Raw genomic sequence first — 22,345 nt, 5'->3', positions numbered from 1 at the left:
GGTCTGTGTTACCCCTGCTGCGGTCCCGGCCCCGCCTCCCCCCGTCGCTCGGCTGCCCTCGCGGAGCCGGGCTAACGGCTGCTCTCTCTGCCGCGCAGGTGCCGAGCCCCGATGGAGCCCGCCAGGCGCCGCAGGGCCAAGAGCGCGTGGGACAGCTGGTCAGGCGGCTCCCCAGCCAAGTACCGCAAATGCTCCCAGGAAGGGCCGCCATGTCCGTCCTCCCGCCCCGGCACCGCCACCGGCTGCCCCGCGCACTCGGCAGAGGCCAGGAGCGCTGGGGAGCCCGCGCCCGCCTGGCTTTCCCCACAGCCCGTTTGCCGAGGGCTTTCTGCCGGCGAGACATCCGCGGCCGCGCTCTCGGCACGAGGCTCCTCCCCAGATGCAGCAGATGGGAGCAGCAGCAGCCTGGAAGAGAGGGGTAGGGGCTCTTCCCTTCCCAGGAGAACCCTGCTGAGGAAACATCCTGGCTGGGACATTTCCAAGGCAGACATGGTCTCCATGCCCCGGAAATCCTTGAACCGGGAGGTATGTGATAAACAGAAAAGGCTGCAAACTAGAGGCAAAAGTTGACCGAAAACAGGAGGAGCTTGACAAGCCTTGGATGTTTTGGTGCTCTGTGAAGGAAGTATGTGTTTGACCCCTTTGTGCAGCTAATTACCCGAGGGGGCCTTTTTCTACTGCAGACTTTTTTTTTAAAATGTACAGGTACAGATTCCAGATTGAGAGGAAGATGAGTTTTTTGGGCTACGTTTTAAAAGGAGTTGAAGAAAGTAACAGTGCAGTGGCAGTGTTTTAACTTGGCTTGCCAGGCACTTTTTAAAAACACCACTCTTGTTTTGCTGGGGGCTGGCATCACACCCCAAGAGTCTTCACTTGTCCTATAATAGTGCATACTATCCTTGCAAAGGTGTGTGTCCTTTTAATGTAGTGCTCGGAAGCAGGTTTCAAAGTGGTAGCCGTGTTAGTCTGTATCAGCAAAAACAATGGAAGCTTATGCCCAAATAAATTTGTTAGTCTCTAAGGTGCAACAAGTAAGTACTCCTGTTGTTTTTGATCTGAAGCAAAGGTCAGTGAAGAGTGAAAGTTAACGGTTCATCCTGTTGCACAGGCATGTTTTAGACAACTGGCTTAATTTTTCTGGCCTCTTGTACAAAGCTCTAGTAAAAGTGTTTGTGTATTTATTTTTTAAGGTAACCTGCAAAGGGAGAAATAGGTTTGTGCTATCTTTGTTTCTTCTTGGTGTATTAAAAACGGTCTGAAAAGTTGGTTTGTTTTGGCACGATGAGGTGAGGGAGAAAGATTTTTAGCTTGTTTTACCTGGAAATATCAGGAGCATAGTAATTGCCATACAAAATCAGGCAAGTGGCTAATTTTATTTAGTAGCCTGTCTCCAACTGTGTCCAGTACTAGATGCACAAAGAAAGGTGCAAAAAATCCTTAATACTGTAGTAATTTGTTCATCAATGAAGTTTCTGATTTAACCCTAGTGCCTTGAAGCGTGAAGATTTTCTATCCATATGTTTTTTTCTTTAATGTAGCTATATGTTTTGATTGCCCATATTGATGTCTAATCCTTGATCCTACTAAATTTTTGGCCTCAGTGATATCTTGAGGCAGTGAGTTACATTGTTTAAAAGCGCATGTACACAGGGCATAAAGCTTTATTTTTAAGGTAAACTCACTTCCACTGTCCTTGTTCCCTTGTATTGTAAAATGGATTAATCAGAGTGCCAGATTTATTTTTTCTTTGCCTTTCATTATTAATTCATTTTGTACAACTGTCACATGTTTCCTGTTAGTTTAATTTAGAACTGCGTAAACTTTTCAATATCTCCCCTGGAAGTTCTTTCAAATCTTGTCTTCCTGTCTCTTGCAGTGAAGGTGAATGCTTCAGAAAAGCACGTTAGGAGCTTTCTTGACCTTTAGCCAAAGGGTTAGAATGTCAAATCTTTAACAGCTCTCTTTTCCAGCTGTTTCTTAAGCCTTTGTATTCAATGTAGGAGTTAACAAAGCCAAACAAAATCCTAGAGTTTTAAATGGCCTGAATAAAAATCATTTCGGTTCTCTACTGGGTTTCACTTACTTTATATTTTTAATATTATAACCCAATTAATTATTTGGTTCTCTGTAGAGAATTTCAGGAAAAACGAGAGACACACAATCTGAATTTCTAAAGCAGTAAAACTCCTTTGGTGAAAAATCCTTTAGACCTTCATTTGACCTCAAGAAGCAAAATCCTATCATTTATTTTCATCAATATGCTTTGATCCATGTTTACAGAGACTGGCTTTCGAAGCTTAACATACTGGGTTTGTTTTTATATTAGCAAAGTCTAGGCCAAAGAGAGTTGGTCTAGCTGTGCAAATCACAATATAAGTTATGTTGCAGCATGCCTGATTCTCTTATTATTTGAAAAGTTTATTCTTTTAATAGACAAAAACTCCTGTGGCTTGTTTTGAGGGGGGAGAGCATAGTTCCTGCTTGGAATGGGACCAAGCTGTTCCAAACAATATCCTAATATGGCCTCTCTTGTGCTGACTAGTCTAAAGACACCTCCTTGGCACTACTGTAAGGCACTGGAGATGGTTATTTTACTACAGGGGATAAGAGTGTAGTCCTCTGGAACAATGCAGACAATATAGCAGCCCCCAGTGGTGAGAAATGGTCCCCTACTACAGGGTTTCCATGTTTTCTCAAATTGTAGCTGGATTGGCAGCTTGCCAGAAGCCCAAGGGTGGCATTTACATTTCAGAAAATGAAGCAGATTCTGGCAACTCTTTTCGTAAGAGGTTTGACCATACTCCAGCACATGCTGAGACTTTGTCTTTGTAGGTAGTGCTGTAAAATTCTTTAGGCTGCCCATCTCTGTCCTCTGCTTGAGAGGGATTCTTACCCTTCTATTCTCCCCACCCCCAACAATGCTTACATGCTTTCTGATTAGTAAAATGTTTAGTACTTATGAGCACCTACATAATGCTGTTTCCTTTTTTATATAGCTTTATAAATCCAAGGGTGGTGCAAGTTGTAACCTCACACCAAGAACTGAAGGTAAAGGTGTCCCAGAAGAACAGACTGGGGATCATAGGAAGAAGAGAATGAAGGATCAGGGATCCACAGTCATATACCTTAAAGCTCTCCAGGATGCATTTGGGAAATCATTAGGGAAAAAGGTCAGAAAGGAGGCATCTACATCAAATGGAGATCAAGATCAAAGCCCTTATCATAGTAAAGAGCCTTGCAAATCAGATGGCAACTCAAGAAGTATCTGTGCAGTTTCAGGGCGTGAAGAAGATGAGCAACCTCAGCTAGATTCAGACAGAAAGAAAACTTCAGTAGATGAAAACGATGCTTGTGCTAGTTCAGTTAGCACTGGACAGAGTAATCCCAAAGAACAGTATGTGGATTACCAAAGGCCAGATATTGCAGGACCCTTGCCAAAGCTTGTATTTGTGGATGAACACAATTCAAGTTCAGAAGAAGATTATGAGGTAAGTGTATGTGAGGCCATGAAGTAGTGTTCCTTGAATAGGACATATCAAAATATACCATATATACTCGATCATAAGCCGGTTCATTTATAAGCCAATCATCACCCCCCCCCCCCCAGATAAGTAAAAATGGAAAATGTTTATGACCTGTTCATAAGCCAATCCTATAATTCAGGGATCAGCAGACTTAGGCTCCCGGGCCATCAGGATAAGCCACTGGCAGTCTGAGATGGTTTGTTTACCTCACATCTGCAGGCACGGAGGTAAACCTAAGTAAACAAAGTGTCCTGGCATGCCAGCTGCTTACCCTGACTGGCTGGGACAGCAACTGGTGGAGAAACTTGTGAAGGGAGAAGCTGGGGGTAAGGGGAGTAACCCCTGTGACCAGCCCCCACATTACCCACACTCTCCCCATCTCATCCCTTCCCACCTTATCTGGGGAGGGCCAAGGGAGGATGTCTTTGGCCTGGCTGGAGCTGCTCCGGCAGGCTGGGCAGTGCGGCCGCAGCCTGCTCTGGTGGGGCAGATCAGGCTGCGCAGCCACCGCATGTTCTAGCGGGCTGGGCCGGGCGACACGGCCGCAGCCTGCTCTGGGGGGCTGCAGCTTGCCAGCTCTGGAGCTGTAGCTGCTTTGGAGACTGGAGGGAGAGCACCGTGGCCAGAAGCAGACACAATCTTCTGGCTGTGCTGCTTCTTTTGGGGGTAGGGGCTGTGTCCCACCTCTCCCTCTCTATACCTGTTCATAAGCCAACCCCCATCTCTAGAGCTTTCCTTTTTTACTAAAAAAAATTCGGCTTATGAATGAGTATATACGGTATTTTGGAATTTTACTAGTTAAAACTTTAAATGAACAAACCAAAGTTCTTTGTATTTCTGACCAAATTTGAAACAATCACAATACAAAGCAAGGGCCCAATACTGGAGAAAAATCTCATATATTTCTCTGCTAGATCTTGATGTCATTTGAGTAAAATTCAATGACAGCCCTCTGTTTTCCCCTCCATATAAAGAATATGTTTTTAGGAACACTAAATACTAACTGCTAATTTTGAGGGATCTATTTTTTTAATATGTAGAATATATCACTTTCAATTGTACAAACAAAGTCTCAGTGTGAAGCACTTTAATATCACTATTTTTTTTAAGGAAAATGGGATTCAGTATAGCTGAACACTGAAATATAGTAGCTCTGAACATAGAGTGGTGGTAGCAATGTGTCACTTGTTTCACACTTGGATAATAATCCCAAAATGACTATAGAAAGCAACACATCCCTGTCTATGCAGTGTTAGTTTTACAGCATTATATCTTACATAACTTATATTACCTCTGAAGATGCAAGTCCTGTTGTAGCTGCGGATGAATATTGTTGCCCTTTATCTTTGTGTTCAGTCCGTTAGAATAAGAAGAGCTAATAGAGAAGTAATATATTAGCTGCAATATTCTTAATAATCATAACTTATTAACTTAATTTGTGGATTCTTCAGAGGCTATGGTTGAAAATCTTCCCTACATTATTTAGGCACTGCTGTACCCTTTCCCTTCAAAAAATATTTAAGGATACAATCAAAATGTGTTCTTTTGCATGATTAATATAAATCAGATTTAGCATCCTTATTGTTCTGTAGGGTGCATAAGGATACTACTACTTATATGTGCCAGTTGGGTGGGATCTCTGTAGAAAGCAGAGAAGAATGAGATTTGTTAAATTCTTTTTCTGGCTGGCAATCAGTGTTGCCTTGTGGATGGAACACTGGACTGGGACTCAGAAGACTTGATTTCTGTTCCCAGCTGGCTAGTGCCAGATTTGGGTGATTTCTAGCAAATTGCTTTACCTCTCTGAGCCTCCATTTACTCATCTATAAAACTGGGATAACGATACTAGTCTCCTTTTGTAAAACGTTTTGAGATCTACGGATGAAAAGCACTATAGAAGAGCTAACTATTGTTGTTTGTGTATGTTTTGACTATAGTAAATTAGAATGAAATATTGTTTCTTGTAGTCACTTCTGAAATCTTAGTGTACAGCTTTCTGTGATGGGGAGAGACTTTGGGAATCCACTTTTCTGCTAGAACCTGTGTTATTAACCTTTTAAGGAACTTTGAGGCTCACTTTCTGTCCCAGGCATTTGAAGGGGTAGTAGGCTGAGGGTCCAAGGGTTTTTATTAGTGAGATTTCTGTGGAGGTGGGTTAGGTTTATATGTGCTAGTGACAATCTGTACATTCATTACTGGAGTGGGATGAGAAATCTACTGCTCAATTTTACATTGAAAAGTAAAATGTGTGTGTCTAGAGACCAGGTAGTCAATAGGCAGACTGTGGGCCAAATCCAGACCACCAGAGGCTTTTGACCAGACCACATAACTCTGAGGGTTAGTGCAAGGGGGTGTCTATGGACTGGCAGCATGCTGGCAGGCTTGGGGGAGCTGTTGTGTGGGGCTGACTCATAACTGTGAGGGGGGACCCCCCCCCCAAATGGAGCCCTGCCGGGTGCACTGGGACTCAGGGCTCCCACTACCAGCCCCAGGCACCTGCCAGGGCTCCATTTAGGGAGGGCAGGGGAACACCTGCAAACCTGAGTTACCTGTCAGCACGGGGCACCAGCTCCCCCAGGCTTCCCAGCACATGACCAGTCACTCTACCTATGCTAGGCCTCCTCTCCCCCGCACTAACTGCCCATGGATCCCTCAGAAGTTCATGATCTGGTCAAAAAACTCTGGCGGTCTGTATTTGACGTGTGGTCTGCCTACTGACTGCCCCTGCAATAAGCCCTGTGTATATTACACAGCACTGTTTGTGTTCTTTGAACAGGGGCACTTGCAGTGTGAAAAATGTTTCTCTGGAATCCAGACCTTCAGTATATCTTGACCAGGAAATTTGGACCTTGACGAAAAATATTTGACTACCCTGATCTAGAGAATAAGATAGGCACTTGTTGTATACATCTAAATAAATACATTTTTCTTTGTGATTACCATACAATTCTGTAGTCCAATCGGATTCTCCTTCCAGTCTTTCCTTCTTTATAAAAGAAACCAAATCATAGATGTTAGAGATGGAGATGATCTGTTAGGTCATCCTGGATTGCCTGAGAAAAGAACGACAATTTCACGTAGATCAAATTTCAGGTATAAATTTCTGTAGGGAAAAATCCTACAATAGCCTGTTCATCCTGTCCAGATGACCTAATCTTTTACAGCTCTGATGTCTGTGATCTCTGCCCTTATACTTACCTAGCCCCTCTCTTAGCAGTTTTCCTTGCCTTACCACATATTCTGAGCTTGACATCTGAAGGATTCCTTTTAGGCCTACTCTATAGTTAGTTTTACCAAGATAACTGTCAGTAGGGGGTATGACTGCTATTTTTTTTATATACTTGAGATTATGCTGGTAAAACCTTCAGTGTAGACACAGTTATATTAGTAAAGTTTATTTCATTTTGCCAAACAAAAATAAGCGATACCAGTATAATTGGGTCCACGCTAAGGGGGTTTTGACACTTAACTATATGAGTGTAGTTAAAGCAGCAAAGCTTTTAAGTGTAGACAAGGCCTTAGTCTCATGTCAGTAATTCATTTGTTCAGACAGCAACCCTGTATATTAGTTCAGTCTGAGGTTTTCATGTGCTTACTTATGCATGTTCCACTATGTATAAACAGGATACATAGTGGAACATCTTACTCTGACATAACTACAGTTTACTGTTCACAAAGTTAAGATTGTTTAGGTTGTATATATTTTCCATTTGACTTGCAGTTCCAAGAGCGAGATATGCTGGAAAAGGATCCCTCCGTGGGAAGTGATTGGTCTGATGTGGATGATGTAGAATCTTTAGCTAGGTTCTCCCAGGAGGATTCAGTTCCACATCACAATAGGTCAGTTATTTTGGAGACTTCACCAGTTATAACTGATTACGTAATGTACCCTGCTCATCTCTACAATCGCCCATGGGGTGACTTTGCAAAGTGCTGGACAAGTAGTCCAAAACCATCTAATCGTTCATTTTCAACCCCCAGTGAGGATACTACTTATTTAGGTGGCTCAAGTAGCAGTCATCTTTGTGATATTTCTGTAGAATTTGCAGCATGCACTCCTTCCAATACATCGAAAGATCTAGAGTCTGGAATTGAGGTTGGACACTGGAGATCACATTCCTTTGAGTCTTCCTTGGTCTCTGAGGAGAAAAGCAAAATGTCTAGCAAGGAAGCAGAATCATTTGCTCCCATTATCTCTAGAGCACGGATGTCTGATTCTTTTACTTCTGAATATGTAAACCAGGAAGCAACTATTGAACTCCCTAAACATTTGCAGGAGGGTTTCATTGATACTCACTGCCACCTGGACATGCTATATTCCAAGATGTCTTTCAGGGGTACGTTTGCAAAGTTTAGAAAAGTTTACAATAGCTCCTTTCCGAAAGAATTTCAAGGCTGTATAGCTGACTTCTGCGATCCTCGGACCTTAAAGGACTTCTTGTGGGAGGATTTGTTAAAAGAAGAAATGGTTTGGGGAGCATTTGGCTGTCATCCACATTTTGCACGTTACTACACAGACCTCCATGAAAGAGATCTCTTACAGGCACTGAGGCACCCGAAAGCTGTTGCATTTGGAGAGATGGGTCTAGATTACTCTTATAAATGCTCTACTGATATCTCCAAGCAACACCAGGTAAGGAGCTGAGTGTCTACTTGTATGGTACTAATTGGAACTTTTCTTTCAGGTCTAGCTATGGATTCTAAACTTTTCCTTTTTTCTGTATACAACATGCTTTAGCATTCTACAACCTTTATATTTGTTTTGGGATAGGAGAGAACCCTGAGGGTGATGTGTGAATTAGACCATTTCAGATGAAGATGTAAATCATTCATTAAATACTTGTACTGTGTCTTCCCTCGTAACAGTTTTCCAAATTTGGATTGGAGACATTGGATAAATAAATGAGATGTTGGCAAGTTACAGAGCATATTAAATATGTATTCTAGTTTTTTTTTCTTGCAGCCTCTGAAATGTATATTTAGAATGCAGGAGTTCTGATATGGCAGTGATGAGCATAACACAAATACCTGGATAGCTGGCCAAAAGCACTATTCAGTATTGTAGGGAAGCATCATGGACAACACTGAAAGGAAGGAGAACTCGCTCTACTTCCAGCTTTGTCCCATACTTCCTTTTTAACTTAGGAAAAATCTGCACCCTCTGTTTTCCCATTTGTTAAATACAAATATCTATTCACATTTTGGAAAGTGCATCAAAATATGACTTTATAAACTTATGAGTGTGTGATAGTTTGATCCAAGTAACTAAAACTGAAATGAATACATTTATTAGTGTAGAAAGCTAACGCACTGATCACCATAGTGCCTGGGTGTCATCTGTAACAATTCATCTGAAAAAGTGAATGGATTTACAGGAAATTGGCATAAATTAGCAGATAGATCTTTCCATCCCCCACTCACTATCACCCCATTGTATTCCCTTTGTTTCTAGAACAATTCTGGTGGAAATTAAGGCAGTGCTCATTTCTTATTTTACTTTTATTCAGGTATTTGAAAAGCAACTGCAACTAGCTGTGTCCTTAAGGAAACCCTTGGTAATACACTGCAGAGAGGCTGATGATGATCTGCTAGGGATCATGAAAAAGTTTGTGCCTAAAGACTACAAGATACACAGGTAGCTTTATTTGCTAAATTAAATTCTGTCATTCATTGCTGGAGATCATATAATTAAATCAGAAATTGTACCTACATTAGTAAAATAACAAACCAGGAAATATGTGAAACTGTTTAGGCCAAGTGATGCTTTAATTGAAAAAGAAGTAGGGAGGTAGCTGGATCATCAATGCTTAAAATTATGGAAGCTTTATTGCAGAAGTAATGTTTTATGGCTTCTTAAAAGAATTCTTAGGATGCCTTAGGGATGGACAGGAAATGATACAGCAGAAGTTGTTCTGATATAACTGTGTCTTGTTCTGAAGCTGTGAATTTGACTTATTCGGAAAGGGACATTTAGTGTCTGGAATGGGCATTGTCAATTTGAAAATAGAGGTAAAAGTACTGTTGGCTATTGCACCTATCCCTGATTCTACCTGCTAACTTGTCACTCTTACAATCACACCTTTTCTTATCCTTTTTTTTATTTTATTTTAATTTTAAAATCTGTTTCCTCTCCGTAATACTGTGTATGAGATCTACCCGAAAATAGGAAACTGACTTTAAAGAGGAAACCATTGAACTGGTTAAACACAGATAAATCCGGGGGGAAGGAAACTATTTTCTCTAATCTCTTTTGGTTCTAGTAATTTTAGGTGTTACTATTGTTACAGTTAAATGAAAGGTCTTCAGAAACAAGTAATTTATTTAAATAGATGGCATCCATTTGAAACGGATCAGACTTCTCTTCTGTTAAAACTTTTCTGGCTTTTTTGATAAGAGATCAAACCTCTCAAAATCATGAATGAAACCAGAATTGTAGTGCTGGGAATATCTGAATTGCGTTTTAATGTGATTCGAAGTCCCCAGATGATGCTTGATCTGTAGGCACGCATTGCGCACTACACAGAACTAAATGAACAATCTAAACATGTTTTTATTCTAAATTGTTGGGAAGAATTCTAACTTGTGGCAGCAACCATGTTAAGTATCATCTAGCTTCTGTTTGTTGCTTTGACTGCTGTGCTGCCTGCCCCAATCCTTGCAGTCTTTCCCCTGTCTTTTTTACAATAATCCCACCCTTCCTGACCCCTTCGGTTTTGAGTCAATCTCCATTACATACTGAAACTTTAGACAGGATTGGGGTAATCCAAGAAAACTGGATTCCTTGAATTCTTATCCCTTTAGTCTGTCTCCTATTAAAAATTTGCAAAACTGTTACCTTGGAGAATGACCAGTTTTCTATTTACCTTAGGCATTGCTTTACTGGTAGTTACGATGTCATAGAGCCACTGCTGAAGCATTTCCCAAACCTTTCTGTGGGATTCACTGCACTGCTGACTTACTCATCTGCCTTTGAAGCCAGAGAGACGATAAGAAAAATTCCTTTGAACAGAATAATTGTAGAAACGGATGCTCCCTATTTCCTCCCTAGGCAGGTAAGTATGTTTCTAAAAATGCTCAAAGCATTCTTTTCTGCCCATGCTGTTAATGTTGCTCTATCAGAAGTGTGATAGGATATCTGCAAGAAGGAATGGATTAGAACAGGAGTTAGCAACCTTCGGCATGTGGCCCATCAGGGTAATCTGCTGGCAGGCCATGAGACATTTTGTTTACATTGACGGTTCGCAAGCACGGCTCCCTGCAGCTCCAAGTGGCCGCAGTTTGTCGTTCCCGGCCAATGGGAGCTGCAGGAAACGGCGAAGGCTGCAGGGACATGCTGGCCGCTGCTTCCTGAAGCTCCCATTGGCTGGGATTGGCAAATTGCAGCCACTGGGAGTGCGGGGGCCAGTGCCTGCGGACGGTCAACATAAACAAACAGTCTCGTGGTCTGGCAGTGGATTACCCTGATGGGCTGCATGCCGAAGGTTGCTGACCCCTGGATTAGAATATTGCATTCATAGGCCTGTGTTTTGCTTCAAATATTCAGAAAGCACATGGCTATGGAAGCAAGTTCTAATATGGTATGTCTGGTAAGGTGTTCCCTTTTATAAAGTAGCAGTGATCTAAGCCTCAGATTTGAAATTATAAATTGTTTAGAACCAAAGGTTCAGATCTTAGCTTGGCCAACTCATCCCTTTGTTCATCTGCGGTCAGCATACTTAGTTCTCTAATACAGAACTTTAAAAACTGAGTATCTTTCTGCTTTGTATGAATGGAGAGATGTTTACTCCAGTGTCTCTGGCTAATAGTTTCCCTCCTCCGTTGTGTAGTTTGTTTGCTGGCTGCTGCCCTTAAAAAGAGCTCTGGGATGGAGGAAACACTGGGAACATCAAATAGTATTGTTGAAAGACACTTTCTGAAAAATATCAGTGACCATATTTAGAGGCTTGAAATGATAATTCATGACTAGTTCTATACACTACAGAATAGGAGGAAATGACCTGCACCATTCTTAACTCTTCCCTTTCATTAATGTTTGTGCAGGTTCCCAAAAGCATATGCCAGTACTCTCACCCAGGATTAGCCCTGTACACAGTGAGAGAGATTGCCCGTCTGAAGGACCTGCCACTCTCCCGTACCTTGGCTGTTCTAAGGCAGAACACCAATCACGTATATGATCTATAGGATGGTGCTAGCAAATGTGGAGAAAAGCAAGGTCAGGAAAGCTACTGTGAAATGGTGAAAAACCCTTCAAGTTACATCTGTATTATGTCTTCTGTGGCCTCAAAATGTTATGCTGCAATCCAACTTGGAGATGATGGTTAGTATTAAGTACTCATGGCTTGCCATCTGCACTCCTCCCAAAAGAGTTACACATTCCCTTTTAATCTATATCTCTTGCATCTCCTTTTAGTTCTCTACTGGCCTATTGTCTCCCTCTGGCATGCCACAAGAAAGGATATTGGTCTTTGTTGGGTAAATGGTTTTTCTTGTGGAGACGAAGATCTGCTGTGGAAAATATTATGGGATTTTATTCAGCTTTATTTGTATTAGCCTGTTCAAGAGTGAACGGCCTATAATTATTGAGCAGGTATGGATTACTTGGATGTAGTTAGAGCTCAAAAGGTGGATAATGATCTTGGCTTCTTAAAGCACCTAATTGCTGAGGCTATACGGAAAAGAGTATATATCAGAGCAGAGAATTTGATGCATAACTATGCACAGAGTTCCTCATGCCACAGAATGAAAACATCCAAAATTGTTAAGTGGTGTTTGTGTACAAGTGCCTTTCTTTGGATAAAGTATACAGCATGTAGGTGCTAAATAAGCTTTTAAATTTTTTCAGCAAAATGTTAAAATTACCAGTGTGTTGAATAGCCTCAAAAAGACATCAGTTTTTTTGGCTACAGTGAGGTTTTACAAGAACTGAAATGGAGTATGAACATAGAAGCCCACTGATCCCACTTTTGATGGATCCTGTAGTATGCAATTGAATGTGGAAATACATCCTGAATGTTCTTATATGGGGTTGTGTCCCAACTGTGTTATCATGAAGAAAAATGCCTGTGTAACAGAAACGCAAAGCGCTTTTGGTGAATATACATCTCAAAATAAGAGAAAAGTAAAAGTAAGTCTAATTTTAAACTACTTCTGGCCAGTTTTAACAGCTTTCAGAGGGCAATTTGACAAATGACAATGACTTAATTTTTCTGTTATATAGGTTACTTTTAATGTACCTTGAAACTACAGTTGAAACTTTTTTTTAAAGCTTATTTGTAAATAAAGATCTCTGAGAAAGAGATACTGTTAAATTCTTGTTTGGTTTATACAGAACTGTGCTAATATTTTGTAGATTGATTTCAGTTATCTGTAAAACCTAGATTATTAGATTGGGACTCTTCCATTTATCAATCAGGCAACCCCTCCAAACTAATAAATGACACTGTGAAAGTGTTCAGTTACACCTTTCCACTTTGTACATTGTCCACATCTGTATGCTAGTATCAAGCAGGTGTTGTGGCCTCATGTTCTGCACAAAAGTTTTTAAATGCATAATTTTCTAAAAGTAAGTGCACATAGCCTGTCTTAAATCAGAGTGAAAGATTTGAATGTGAAGCTGTCCAGTATTTCCACCACATATGTATCTCAGTAGGTTTGGCTATACCACAGCCCCCCTTATGGATCACTGCCTCATGTGAATTTACTAATCTTTTTGACAAAGCAACAGTTTAAAAGCTTTCATGTTCAAAAGGGTATAATTTGCTGCTCCCCTTACTCTTTAGGACTACTAAGGAGACAATATTGTGTTTAAATGAGAATTTTGCAGTTAATTTCAATAACTTCAGTGGGAGTTGTATAGGGCCCTTTGTAATTATGTCAACTTATGCCTTATGTCAGTGGTCCCAACCTTTTTGGCTGGCAGGCGCCAACCGAAGAACCACTGCAGTGGTGGAGCACCCGCCGACATGCTGCCAAATTTCAGCGGCGACACCTCTCGATGACGTCACTTGCCGTCGACAAGCAGCGTCATTGAGAGGCGTCCCTGCCGAAATTCGGGAGCGACGCCTCTTGATGATGTCACTTGTCGACGGCAAGAGTCGTCATCGAGAGGCGTCCCCACCGAAATGCTGCCGTTGGGGACTCCTGCCTTATGTAATTAACTCAGCTATTAAAAGATGACTTCATATACATGGCCCTTTATCGTATACATAGGTGTATAATGGAGACTGAAATTTGCATCTAGTGCCACATGTATATAGAATCAGTTAACAAATGACTGCGGTTTCAACACTAGCTTTATTTTCTGCTTCAAGAAGCATATGGTAATTTAACAGTTTTTCCCTCACTTTTTTAGAACAGGTAGCTTCAGTCACATAGTTTTGAAAGGTAAGAAAACAATTTAGATTTCAGTGTGTTTGACCTTGCTTGCTGTCATCTACCATACATATACTACTTCCAACTTCATCAAAAGACGTTACAAAACAAAATGTCATTTTTTTAAAACTGTGAACTGTTCAGCTTCATACATTTGTCTTTTTAACGCATGCTATTATCATCTGTTGCACAATGTGTAAAGCAAGATTTAAAGTAATCCAAGCCCATGAGTGGAACTTTGTTGTACTCTAATCAGTTTGTAACATCTTCATGTTTCAACTCATGCCAATTTTGGGTTTCTGAAAGGGAAGAGGGTAGAGATTTTAGTTTTTCCTTTTTTTGTTTGTTTTACTTTTAGTTATTTAAGTATTATTAACAGGTTTTAAAATCCTTGCCATGTAAATTTCAGAAACAAAACGTTTGATGTTATTGACAGACATACAAGAATACGGAGATCAGATCTTTCTAACAGGATATTACCATATTACAGAGTGAGATTCATAACATCTGTGTTGTAGTTTCTAGAGATTTTATTGGGTGAAATCTCTGATTACTCATTTAACAGACCAGACGTCTAAAAGTGTTAATATTCCAAAAAAATATTGTATGCTGGATTTTTGCAGGTGAATGTACTCTGAGTAGTGAATAAAAGGTCACCAAAAATTTAAGTATCTATTTGTCCTAGGTCTGTTTTGCTGGGTATGTAATTCATGTGTTAATTTTTCCATTAGTTTTTAATATTTACATTAAAGTAGTTCCCTGAGGCCCAACCAAGATCAAAGTCCTGTTGATGTAGTCCCTATCAAAAAAGTTTGTGTGTGTTACTAAGCAGCATGTGAAAAGTAGGGGAGAGGAAGACATACATACAGTTCTATGCATACTTGCTGCTATTAGATAATTATAGTGGCTGACTTCTTTTAAGAGACCTGGAAGAAGTGAGGCTTGAGAAGGGATTAGAAGGAGGACAGAATAAGTGGCCATGCAGATCCATCCGTTCAAGCTTAAGGAGCCATGCAGAAAAAAGCACAAAGACATTTGTAGAGGGAATGGACAATCAGACTATCAAAACTGGCATTGCTGAGAGCGTGAAGGGCCAACACAATAGAAGAGCAGAGAGAAGTACCAGGGCCTTAAAGGTGAGGATAAGAGACTTGGTCTTGATACAGTGGAATGGAGAGACCGCAAAATAATATCTGTGGCATCTAAAATGAGTTTTGTTTGCTTTTCACTGCTAATGCATAGTTTTGGCCAGGGTGGATTTGATTTAAATCACTAGTCAGGAAGACTAGATTTAATCATGGCTTACTACATAAAAGTGCATTCTTGTGAATAATATGTGTTAAGGTTATAATGACCAACAACTCAGAGATAGATATAGGTTTCATTTTTAGAAGGTACACACTATACATTTTTAAACTGATTTATTTTGAAAACTTTTCAGATTAGTTTTATAGCTATATCAGAAAATGAATGGTTGTCTGGTTTTTTCTTTTACCAAAGGTAATTGAAGCAGATATTTATGAATTCATTGGGAGGTGAACTATCTCCAGTTCAACAGGTAAATTATTAATATTTGGAGGATTTTCTTACCATGCTGTATTAGGAGGAGAACATCACTAGACAGACATTTAAATTGTTTTATTTAACTAAAACAACAACGTTAAATATCCTGGAATTTTTTCTTCAACAGCAAACATAGTATTTTAACAAAATATGCGTATGTTCCTCGCTTCTCAGATTTATCTCCAAACTACTTCTTGTCCAGATCAATTCCACCCCCAACAATCTTCAATTTGTTGAACTTTTTGAAACTTCTCACTTAGAGAGAGGTAAGGGGATTGACTCTGTGTACACAAATTTGCAGAGGGACAATAGAGTTGAAGTTGGTTATTTCTCACCTCTATATGTTATTTATTTAAAAACATTTTTGCTGTTAACAAGCACATTATCTCTGGAGACACAAATTCACAGTCTGAGAACTGCAAAACTAAGCATCTCTGATGGTATCTTCTAGACTGAGCACTGAGTCCCATTGGGTAGCTAGAAAGATTAACCTAAATAATCTATACAGAAGCCTGTGGAACCCCATCAGATTGGGTCCCTAATTCATGAACTATTGGAACTCATTTACAAAACTGTTCGTAAACATTAAATTAATATATTGCCTCATACTATAGAATTAGAATTTATAATCCTTATTCCATCATGAGATATCTTTGAGCTATAATGTATGTTAATTAAAACTATCTTTTAGATAGGTGTTTCCTCAAAAAGCATTTTATAAAAAAACGATTTAAATAAAATCTGATTTTTTTTTAATCATTGATTTTTATCCACTCTTGTTTTGGTCTTTCACTGCCAGAGAGATGAAGGCGTTGGCTTGTGGGAGGCAGAAAAAATGCTGAGGTTTTCAAAAATAATCTATGATGTTAGGTGCTTCTGTTTTTGGATTATCAAATAAAACACAGAGAGATCCTATTTGCGTAAGCTGAAAATCAGGTCCCTTTACAGAGTGTCATGCTGGATATCCAAAGTGGCTCTTGAAATCTTGGCCTAATGATTTATATATTAAGTTAGATAATATCCTTTACTTCCAAGAACTTTTGCCGGAACACTCCACCCACCTGTCCCACACAGAGGAGTTGGGATGTGGGAGGGAGAAGTACCTTTAGTGTCCTCTGCAAGAATGTCCTCTAGGATCTTCTCCAGAACTTGTCCATACTCCTGGTACTGGTCTTCTGTTATCTTGACACCAATTTCAAAGGGAACATTAAGCTAATGAAAACAACAAACCAGAAGAGCTCAGGTAACAGTTTCCTTAAAGAGAGTTTAGTTCTTTTCTGCTATTGGGTGAACAGGCTTTGCAGACTGATTACATTGATGGGAACAGTGTTAGCTGAGCTTTCTTGAAAGTGAGGAAAACTTGTTCCCGCTAAGCACTCACTTGACTTATGGTTGAAATAACTATATACAGGAGGAACAGCAATTACCCTGAGTATAGCTATTGTAAACAAAACAGTACAGCAAAGTATGAGATTACTGAAGGAAATCTACAAAATGAAATTTCATTGCACATGTATCTTGAAATGGAAGTAAATCTTCAGTAGGAGGTTGCAGTTTGACCAGTTGCAATAAATTTTAAACTGCTTTAGAATTTTTTTTAAATTAGCTATGGTTACCATTTTCAAGTGAATTTTATATCTGATTTGAGAGACAGTTAGCAGTATAGTTTTGATTTGTACCACCTTTGAGTATCACAATCTATTATATTTTGTATTATGTGGGCATATACAAAACAAACCCTCTTAAAATACAAACCTTAATCTCTATTTCATTGTTGTCTCCTTCTGCCTGCCTTGCATCTACATCCAAAAATCCTTCTGCAGCCCGGCGGTTTAACTTTGTATGCTTTTTTGGATCCTTTCGTTGCTGGAAAGTAACCAAAACAAAGTGCAAATACTCTATCCATAGACAAACAATTAGGCCTTGTCTACAATAGGAAAATTAGAGCCCATAATTCACCATATGGGCAGCTTCATTCGGTGGGAGCTGTAGTGTAGACAGAGTTTTTTGTCTACGCTGTTTTCTTACCTTGCTGTAAGCAGACAACAGTGGTAAAGTCATCAAAGTCTTGTCAATGTTACATAATCCCCCTTTGTTGCCACCACTACAGAATTGTGGGTCCTAATTTTCCTACTGTGGATGCAGCCCTGTTGGTTTACGTTATTCATCTAGGAATTGGGATAAACCTCTCCTATGGCAGAACTTGTACCTTCTTAAGTTGAGGCAGTCTGTTAAGTTTTTCTGAATATTATAAAAAAAATATTTTGTCTCAAGAAGTAGCTAGGGAAGAAAGCAAAATATACCTAATTTTACCTGTGTGTTTTGATATTCAGGGCTTAAAAAACTAGATCCAGCCATGGTAGTCTCTGTCCAGAGAATGCAGATAAGGAGAATTCCCAGCATAGTGCTTCTGAGAAACATGAGTGTTGTGGGCATAGACTCTATTAAACCTGAAAACTTAATAAAGATAGGAAAATGTAATATGCTTTTTAGTGACACTTCTTTTATTTCCTTGAGTCCAGATTCAACTCCCAATTTTTCATGAACTTTCAGAGAAATTTGTAATGTTTACTAAAGGTAGATGTGTATGAGGTAGTTGGTTGCCTTACAGAGATCCAGCTTTTATAGGTGAGTTTATTCTTTAATAAGAAATAAAAATGTATGAAACTTACCTTATTTCCCTCCACAAGTAAAAAATATAAAACTGAAGGAAAGGGGACAGGAGAGAGGACGTGTGTAGGAAAACAAAAAAGGCAGTCTCAAAGGTTACCTACCTGAGATTTCTTGTTTATCATATGGCTGGTGTTAAGCATTTATATAGTGCCTGGAGTATTTGTTTTGTGCTAAAACACCTTTTCAAATGCAATCCAACATGTATTTGGAATTCCTTGGAAACTTGCTCTGCTCATGTCATTGTGACAGAGTCAACATCCAGTGAAAATAATGCATAGATCTGTTGCTGTGTTAGATTGTCTGCAGGGTATGGTAGTGACTCTTTAAAGAAGATAAGAGCCTAATTTAGAGACTTTTCCATTTACTTAAAGATTAAATAGTTGTTTTTTATTCTCCTAAGAATACTTTTATGTTGGACTGGTATAGTTCAATGGAGTGTATCTAAGATATAGAGAAGCTATGTTTGTGACCTATAATGGAAAATGAAATTGGGAGGTGTATGTTTTTTTGTTTCCTTTTTTTCCCCTCGAGTTCTTTGCCTATGTTCTACCTTATCAGATGTTGCCTTGCTTTGTTTTGTTGGAGGGCTCAAACTTGGGAGGGGCTTTCAGCCCTCAGTAGCTAGGGTGCGAGTATTTCTCTTTCTAAATCCCCCTCCAGTTTTGCAAAAGTGAGAGGAGGAATAGTAATCCAAGGCTGGGAAAAACCTCTCGCATGAAGAGAAATTGGAAAGACTGGGATTGTTTCTCCTGGAGAAAGGAGATGAATGGGACATGATGATAAAAGCATATGGTTTAGAAACTACAGAGCTGGAGCTCCAGCTCTATCTCCTAACACAAGAACTAGAGGACACTCAATTACATTTAAAGGTGGGATATTCAAAACCACTAAAAGGAAATACTTTTTCACATAATATGTAATTAATCTGGAACTGTCTGACACTGGAAGTCATTATGGTCAAGAATTTAATTAAATTCAATAAAAGGATTGGATATTTATATGGATAAAGAATAGGCAGAGTTGTCATAATTAGTGACAAAAAAATTTGAAAGTGATATTAAACCTCATGCTTCAGCCCTTAACAGGGGCGGCTCCAAGCCCCAGCATGCCAAGAGCGTGCTTGGGGCGGCAAGCTGCCGGGGGCGCTTTGTCAGTGCCGTGAGGGCAGCTGGTAGGCTGCCCTCGGCGGCTTGCCTGCGGAGGGTCCGCTGGTCCCGTGGCTTCGGAGGGACCCTCCAGAGGCAAGCCGCCAAGGGCAGCTGGCAAACTGCCCTCGCGGCGCCGACAGAGCGCCCCCCGCAGCTTGCCACCCTGTGCTTGGGGCGGCAAAATTCCTAGAGCCGCCCCTGGCCCTTAAGCCAATATCTAACCTCTAGCAATCAAGGTGACTCCTGTGTAGGGCGTAGATTATTCCCCAGATGCCTTCTGGAGGGTTCTGGTGCCTGTCAGAGAGAGGATACTGGACTAGGTGGACTGCTGTTCTGATCCATGATGAGTTTTCAGAAAGCCTTTGCCAAGGTCCCTTACCAAAGGCTCTTAAGGAAACCAACTAGTCATGGGATAAGAGAGGAGGTCCTCTCACAGCTTGGTAACTGGTTAAAAACAGGAAATAAAGGGTAGGAATAAATAGTTTTCAGAATGGAAACAGCAAGGTCCCCCAAGCATCTTTGCTAGGACCAATGCAGTTCTACATATTCATTAATGAGCTCGAAAAGGGAATGAGCAATGAAGTGATAAAATTGCAGATGATACAAAATTATTCAAGATAGTTAAGTCCAAAGCTGATGACAAAGAGTTACACAGCAATATCACAAAACTGGGTGACTGGGCAACTACATGAATTATTGGTTTCAGCGTAGCAGCCATGTTAGTCTGTATCAGCAAAAAAAAGTAGTCCTGTTCTTTTTGCATGAATTATGAAATTCAACATTGATAAATGCAAAGTAATGCACATTGTATAAAGTAGGGATTATTTTTCCCCAATGACAGCTTCTAATTTAGCTGTTAGGAAAGAAATCTTGGAGTGTCAGCGGATCATTCTCTGAAAACTTGAACTAAAAGCACAGCCCTGGACAAAAACATTAACAGTGTTAAGAACTATGAGGAAAGGGATAGAAAATAAGGCAGAAAATATCATCATGCTACTGTATAAATCCATGGTGTCCCCATACCTTCAATACTGTGTCCAGTTCTAGTCCCCCCTTTCACAAAAGATATAATGGAACTGGAAAAGATTCAGAGAACGAGAACAAAGGTGATCAGGGGTATGGAATGGCTTCCATAGGAAGAGAGAGTAAAAAGATTAGGGCTGCTCTGCTTAGAAAAGAGATGAGTAGGGGGGATATTGTAGAGGTAGGTAAAATCATGAATGGTGTGGAAAGATAACTGTTTATCCTTCCCATAATACAATAACTAGGGGTCATGATGAAATTAATAGGCAACAGATTTAATACAAATGAGGAAATACGTTTTCACACAATCTTCCATCTGTGAAACTCATTGTCATGGGATGTTATGATGGCTAAAAGTAGAACAGGTTCCAAAAAGAACTAGAAAAGTTCATAGAGGATAGGTCCATCAGGGGCTATTATCCCAGATGGTCAGGGATGCAACCCCATGCTCAGGGTTTGTCTAAACCTCTGACTGCCAGAAGCCAGGAGTGGAAGATGGGTGGATTGCCCCCGTTTCCCTGTTCTATACAGTCCCCCTGAAATTCTGGTATTGGCCACTGTCAGAAACATTACTGGGCTAGGTGGCCATTGGTCTGACCCGCTGTGGCAGTTTTAAGATTCTCAATTCCTATATTCACAGAGAGACCTTTTCTCTCAAGTGTTTTGGCAGTAGCTGGAGTTAAATAGGGTGCTAAAACTTAAAAAGTTTAAACAAACTGATTAAAAACCTCCTCTCAGATGCTTAGGTTTTATTTGTAATAGTCAACCCATTAATTCACCAGCAAATAACATGTAAAATGAGTAATGGTTTTAATATAAAACCAAAACATACTTTCAGGCCATCACAAATAAAGGGCACAAAACTCATTTGGATGTGTCCTTTTCACATTCTGCTGCAGGAGGGGGAAGGTGGGAGAGTGAGGGGGAAGGGTAAAAAATAAAGTAATTGAAGTTCTTAATTTCATTTATTTGTTTTCAAACATTTTGATTTTCATATTTTGGAATTTTTAATTTTGTTGTGAAGTCTTCCATAGATAAACTTTATCATGACATTTGTCTTAGGAAAAAAAAATTGACAACCTCTTTTTTTGATTATCTCTAACTGGAACCACCTATACATAACTGTATTTTTAAAGATAATGTGATAAGCTGTAAGCATATAGCCGGTTGGCCAAACCACAGCTCATGAGCCACAAGCAGCTCTTACAGTTAAAGTGTGGTTGCTGAGCCCCCTTCCCCCACTTAATACTCTCAATTCTCCATCTACCAGACTGGCAGGGGAACTTGAGGCTTCTGCCTTGCAGAGAGGGGGGTCTCACAGTTTTAGCCCCATGGGAGGGTGGTGTCAGAGTGAAGTCCTGTGCCCCAGTAGGCCCTGCCCTGCAGGGCAGGTTGTGCCTGTCTTGTGGCTTTTGAACATCTGAAGATTATGATGTGCAACTCAGATGGTCAGTAAGTTTGATCACCCTGGCATATAGTCACAGATCTTCAGATATTTAGGAGTTAGGTGCCTAAATATCTGAGGTTCTGATGCATAAATTCCAATTCAAGCAAAGTACTTAAACGTGCTTAATTTTATCTACAATTCATAAGTTTAACCACAATCTTAAACACTTTGAGTTGAGGACATAATGCCTGTGCTTGCAATTCAAAATCTAGTAACCTTTAAAACTATAAACCATCTGGGCCCCAGCTCCCTCAGAAAGCACCTTGCCTGTTAAGTCCCATCATGGTAAGATTAACTAAGATAAACTTGTTTTAATTTCTAAACCTGGTGTTGGAAAATCAGAGGTGGCCTGGCATGGTCTTTCATTCTGTGCTTGTAGCTGTGAGTTCTTTGGCAGCAGAGGTTCCTAACTCTCTGCTTTGGATGATTCAGGACCATGAAGACTTTTTGTGGCAGCCACAGCACAAATAATAGTTTGAGACTTTGCAAGTGGTAGCTTTATAGTGCAGTACATTTTCACTTCTAATTGGGTAAGAAGCCAGCTTCCATGGCAAGGGCCCTGAATAACTTACTAATTAGTTAAGGGGCTTGGGTAG

At 40.2% G+C, this 22,345-nt stretch overlaps 2 protein-coding genes across 6 annotated transcripts; one reads left to right on the top strand and one right to left on the bottom strand.

The window, feature by feature from the left end:
* TATDN2 (TatD DNase domain containing 2) lies at window positions 1-12,822 on the top strand. Of its 3 annotated transcripts, XR_004001180.1 has the most exons (7): window positions 1-525; window positions 2,997-3,488; window positions 7,246-8,157; window positions 9,032-9,159; window positions 10,393-10,576; window positions 11,565-11,841; window positions 11,935-12,822. XR_004001180.1 is itself a non-coding variant. In XM_030568512.1 (6 exons), the coding sequence occupies exons 1-6, from the start codon at window positions 112-114 to the stop codon at window positions 11,703-11,705; spliced, it is 2,271 nt and encodes a 756-aa protein (XP_030424372.1). In that variant the 5' UTR covers window positions 1-111; the 3' UTR covers window positions 11,706-12,822. The 3 variants fall into 3 exon arrangements, 2 of the variants coding, with proteins under 2 accessions (XP_030424372.1, XP_030424373.1); XM_030568512.1 differs by having other exon boundaries at window positions 11,565-12,822; XM_030568513.1 differs by lacking the exon at window positions 1-525 and adding an exon at window positions 536-625 and having other exon boundaries at window positions 11,565-12,822.
* Window positions 12,823-13,578: 756 nt separating this feature from the next.
* GHRL (ghrelin and obestatin prepropeptide) lies at window positions 13,579-19,030 on the bottom strand. Of its 3 annotated transcripts, none has more exons than XM_030568509.1 (4): window positions 17,772-19,030; window positions 17,214-17,324; window positions 16,562-16,670; window positions 13,579-14,194 (listed from the first exon to the last, which is right to left on the bottom strand). In XM_030568509.1, the coding sequence occupies exons 1-4, from the start codon at window positions 17,892-17,894 to the stop codon at window positions 14,148-14,150; spliced, it is 390 nt and encodes a 129-aa protein (XP_030424369.1). In that variant the 5' UTR covers window positions 17,895-19,030; the 3' UTR covers window positions 13,579-14,147. The 3 variants fall into 3 exon arrangements, with proteins under 3 accessions (XP_030424369.1, XP_030424370.1, XP_030424371.1); XM_030568510.1 differs by having other exon boundaries at window positions 16,562-16,640; XM_030568511.1 differs by having other exon boundaries at window positions 17,487-17,851.
* Between the last annotated feature and the right edge of the window lie 3,315 nt (window positions 19,031-22,345).

This window comes from Gopherus evgoodei, chromosome 7, assembly GCF_007399415.2.
Source record: "Gopherus evgoodei ecotype Sinaloan lineage chromosome 7, rGopEvg1_v1.p, whole genome shotgun sequence".
In the NCBI taxonomy this organism is placed as follows: Eukaryota; Metazoa; Chordata; order Testudines; family Testudinidae; genus Gopherus; species Gopherus evgoodei.
This window is presented reverse-complemented; position numbering and strand designations above follow the sequence as displayed.

Coding starts and splice junctions, on each gene's coding strand:
- TATDN2 (XM_030568512.1), top strand. CDS start 112: ATGGAGCCCGCCAGGCGCCGCAGGGCCAAGAGCGCGTGGGACAGCTGG. Junction 3,489..7,245: donor GTTCAGAAGAAGATTATGAG/GTAAGTGTATGT, acceptor TTTGACTTGCAG/TTCCAAGAGCGAGATATGCT. Junction 10,577..11,564: donor CCTATTTCCTCCCTAGGCAG/GTAAGTATGTTT, acceptor ATGTTTGTGCAG/GTTCCCAAAAGCATATGCCA.
- GHRL (XM_030568509.1), bottom strand. CDS start 17,894: ATGCCCACAACACTCATGTTTCTCAGAAGCACTATGCTGGGAATTCTC. Junction 17,325..17,771: donor CTGAATATCAAAACACACAG/GTAAAATTAGGT, acceptor GTTACTTTCCAG/CAACGAAAGGATCCAAAAAA. Junction 16,671..17,213: donor ACAATGAAATAGAGATTAAG/GTTTGTATTTTA, acceptor TGTTTTCATTAG/CTTAATGTTCCCTTTGAAAT.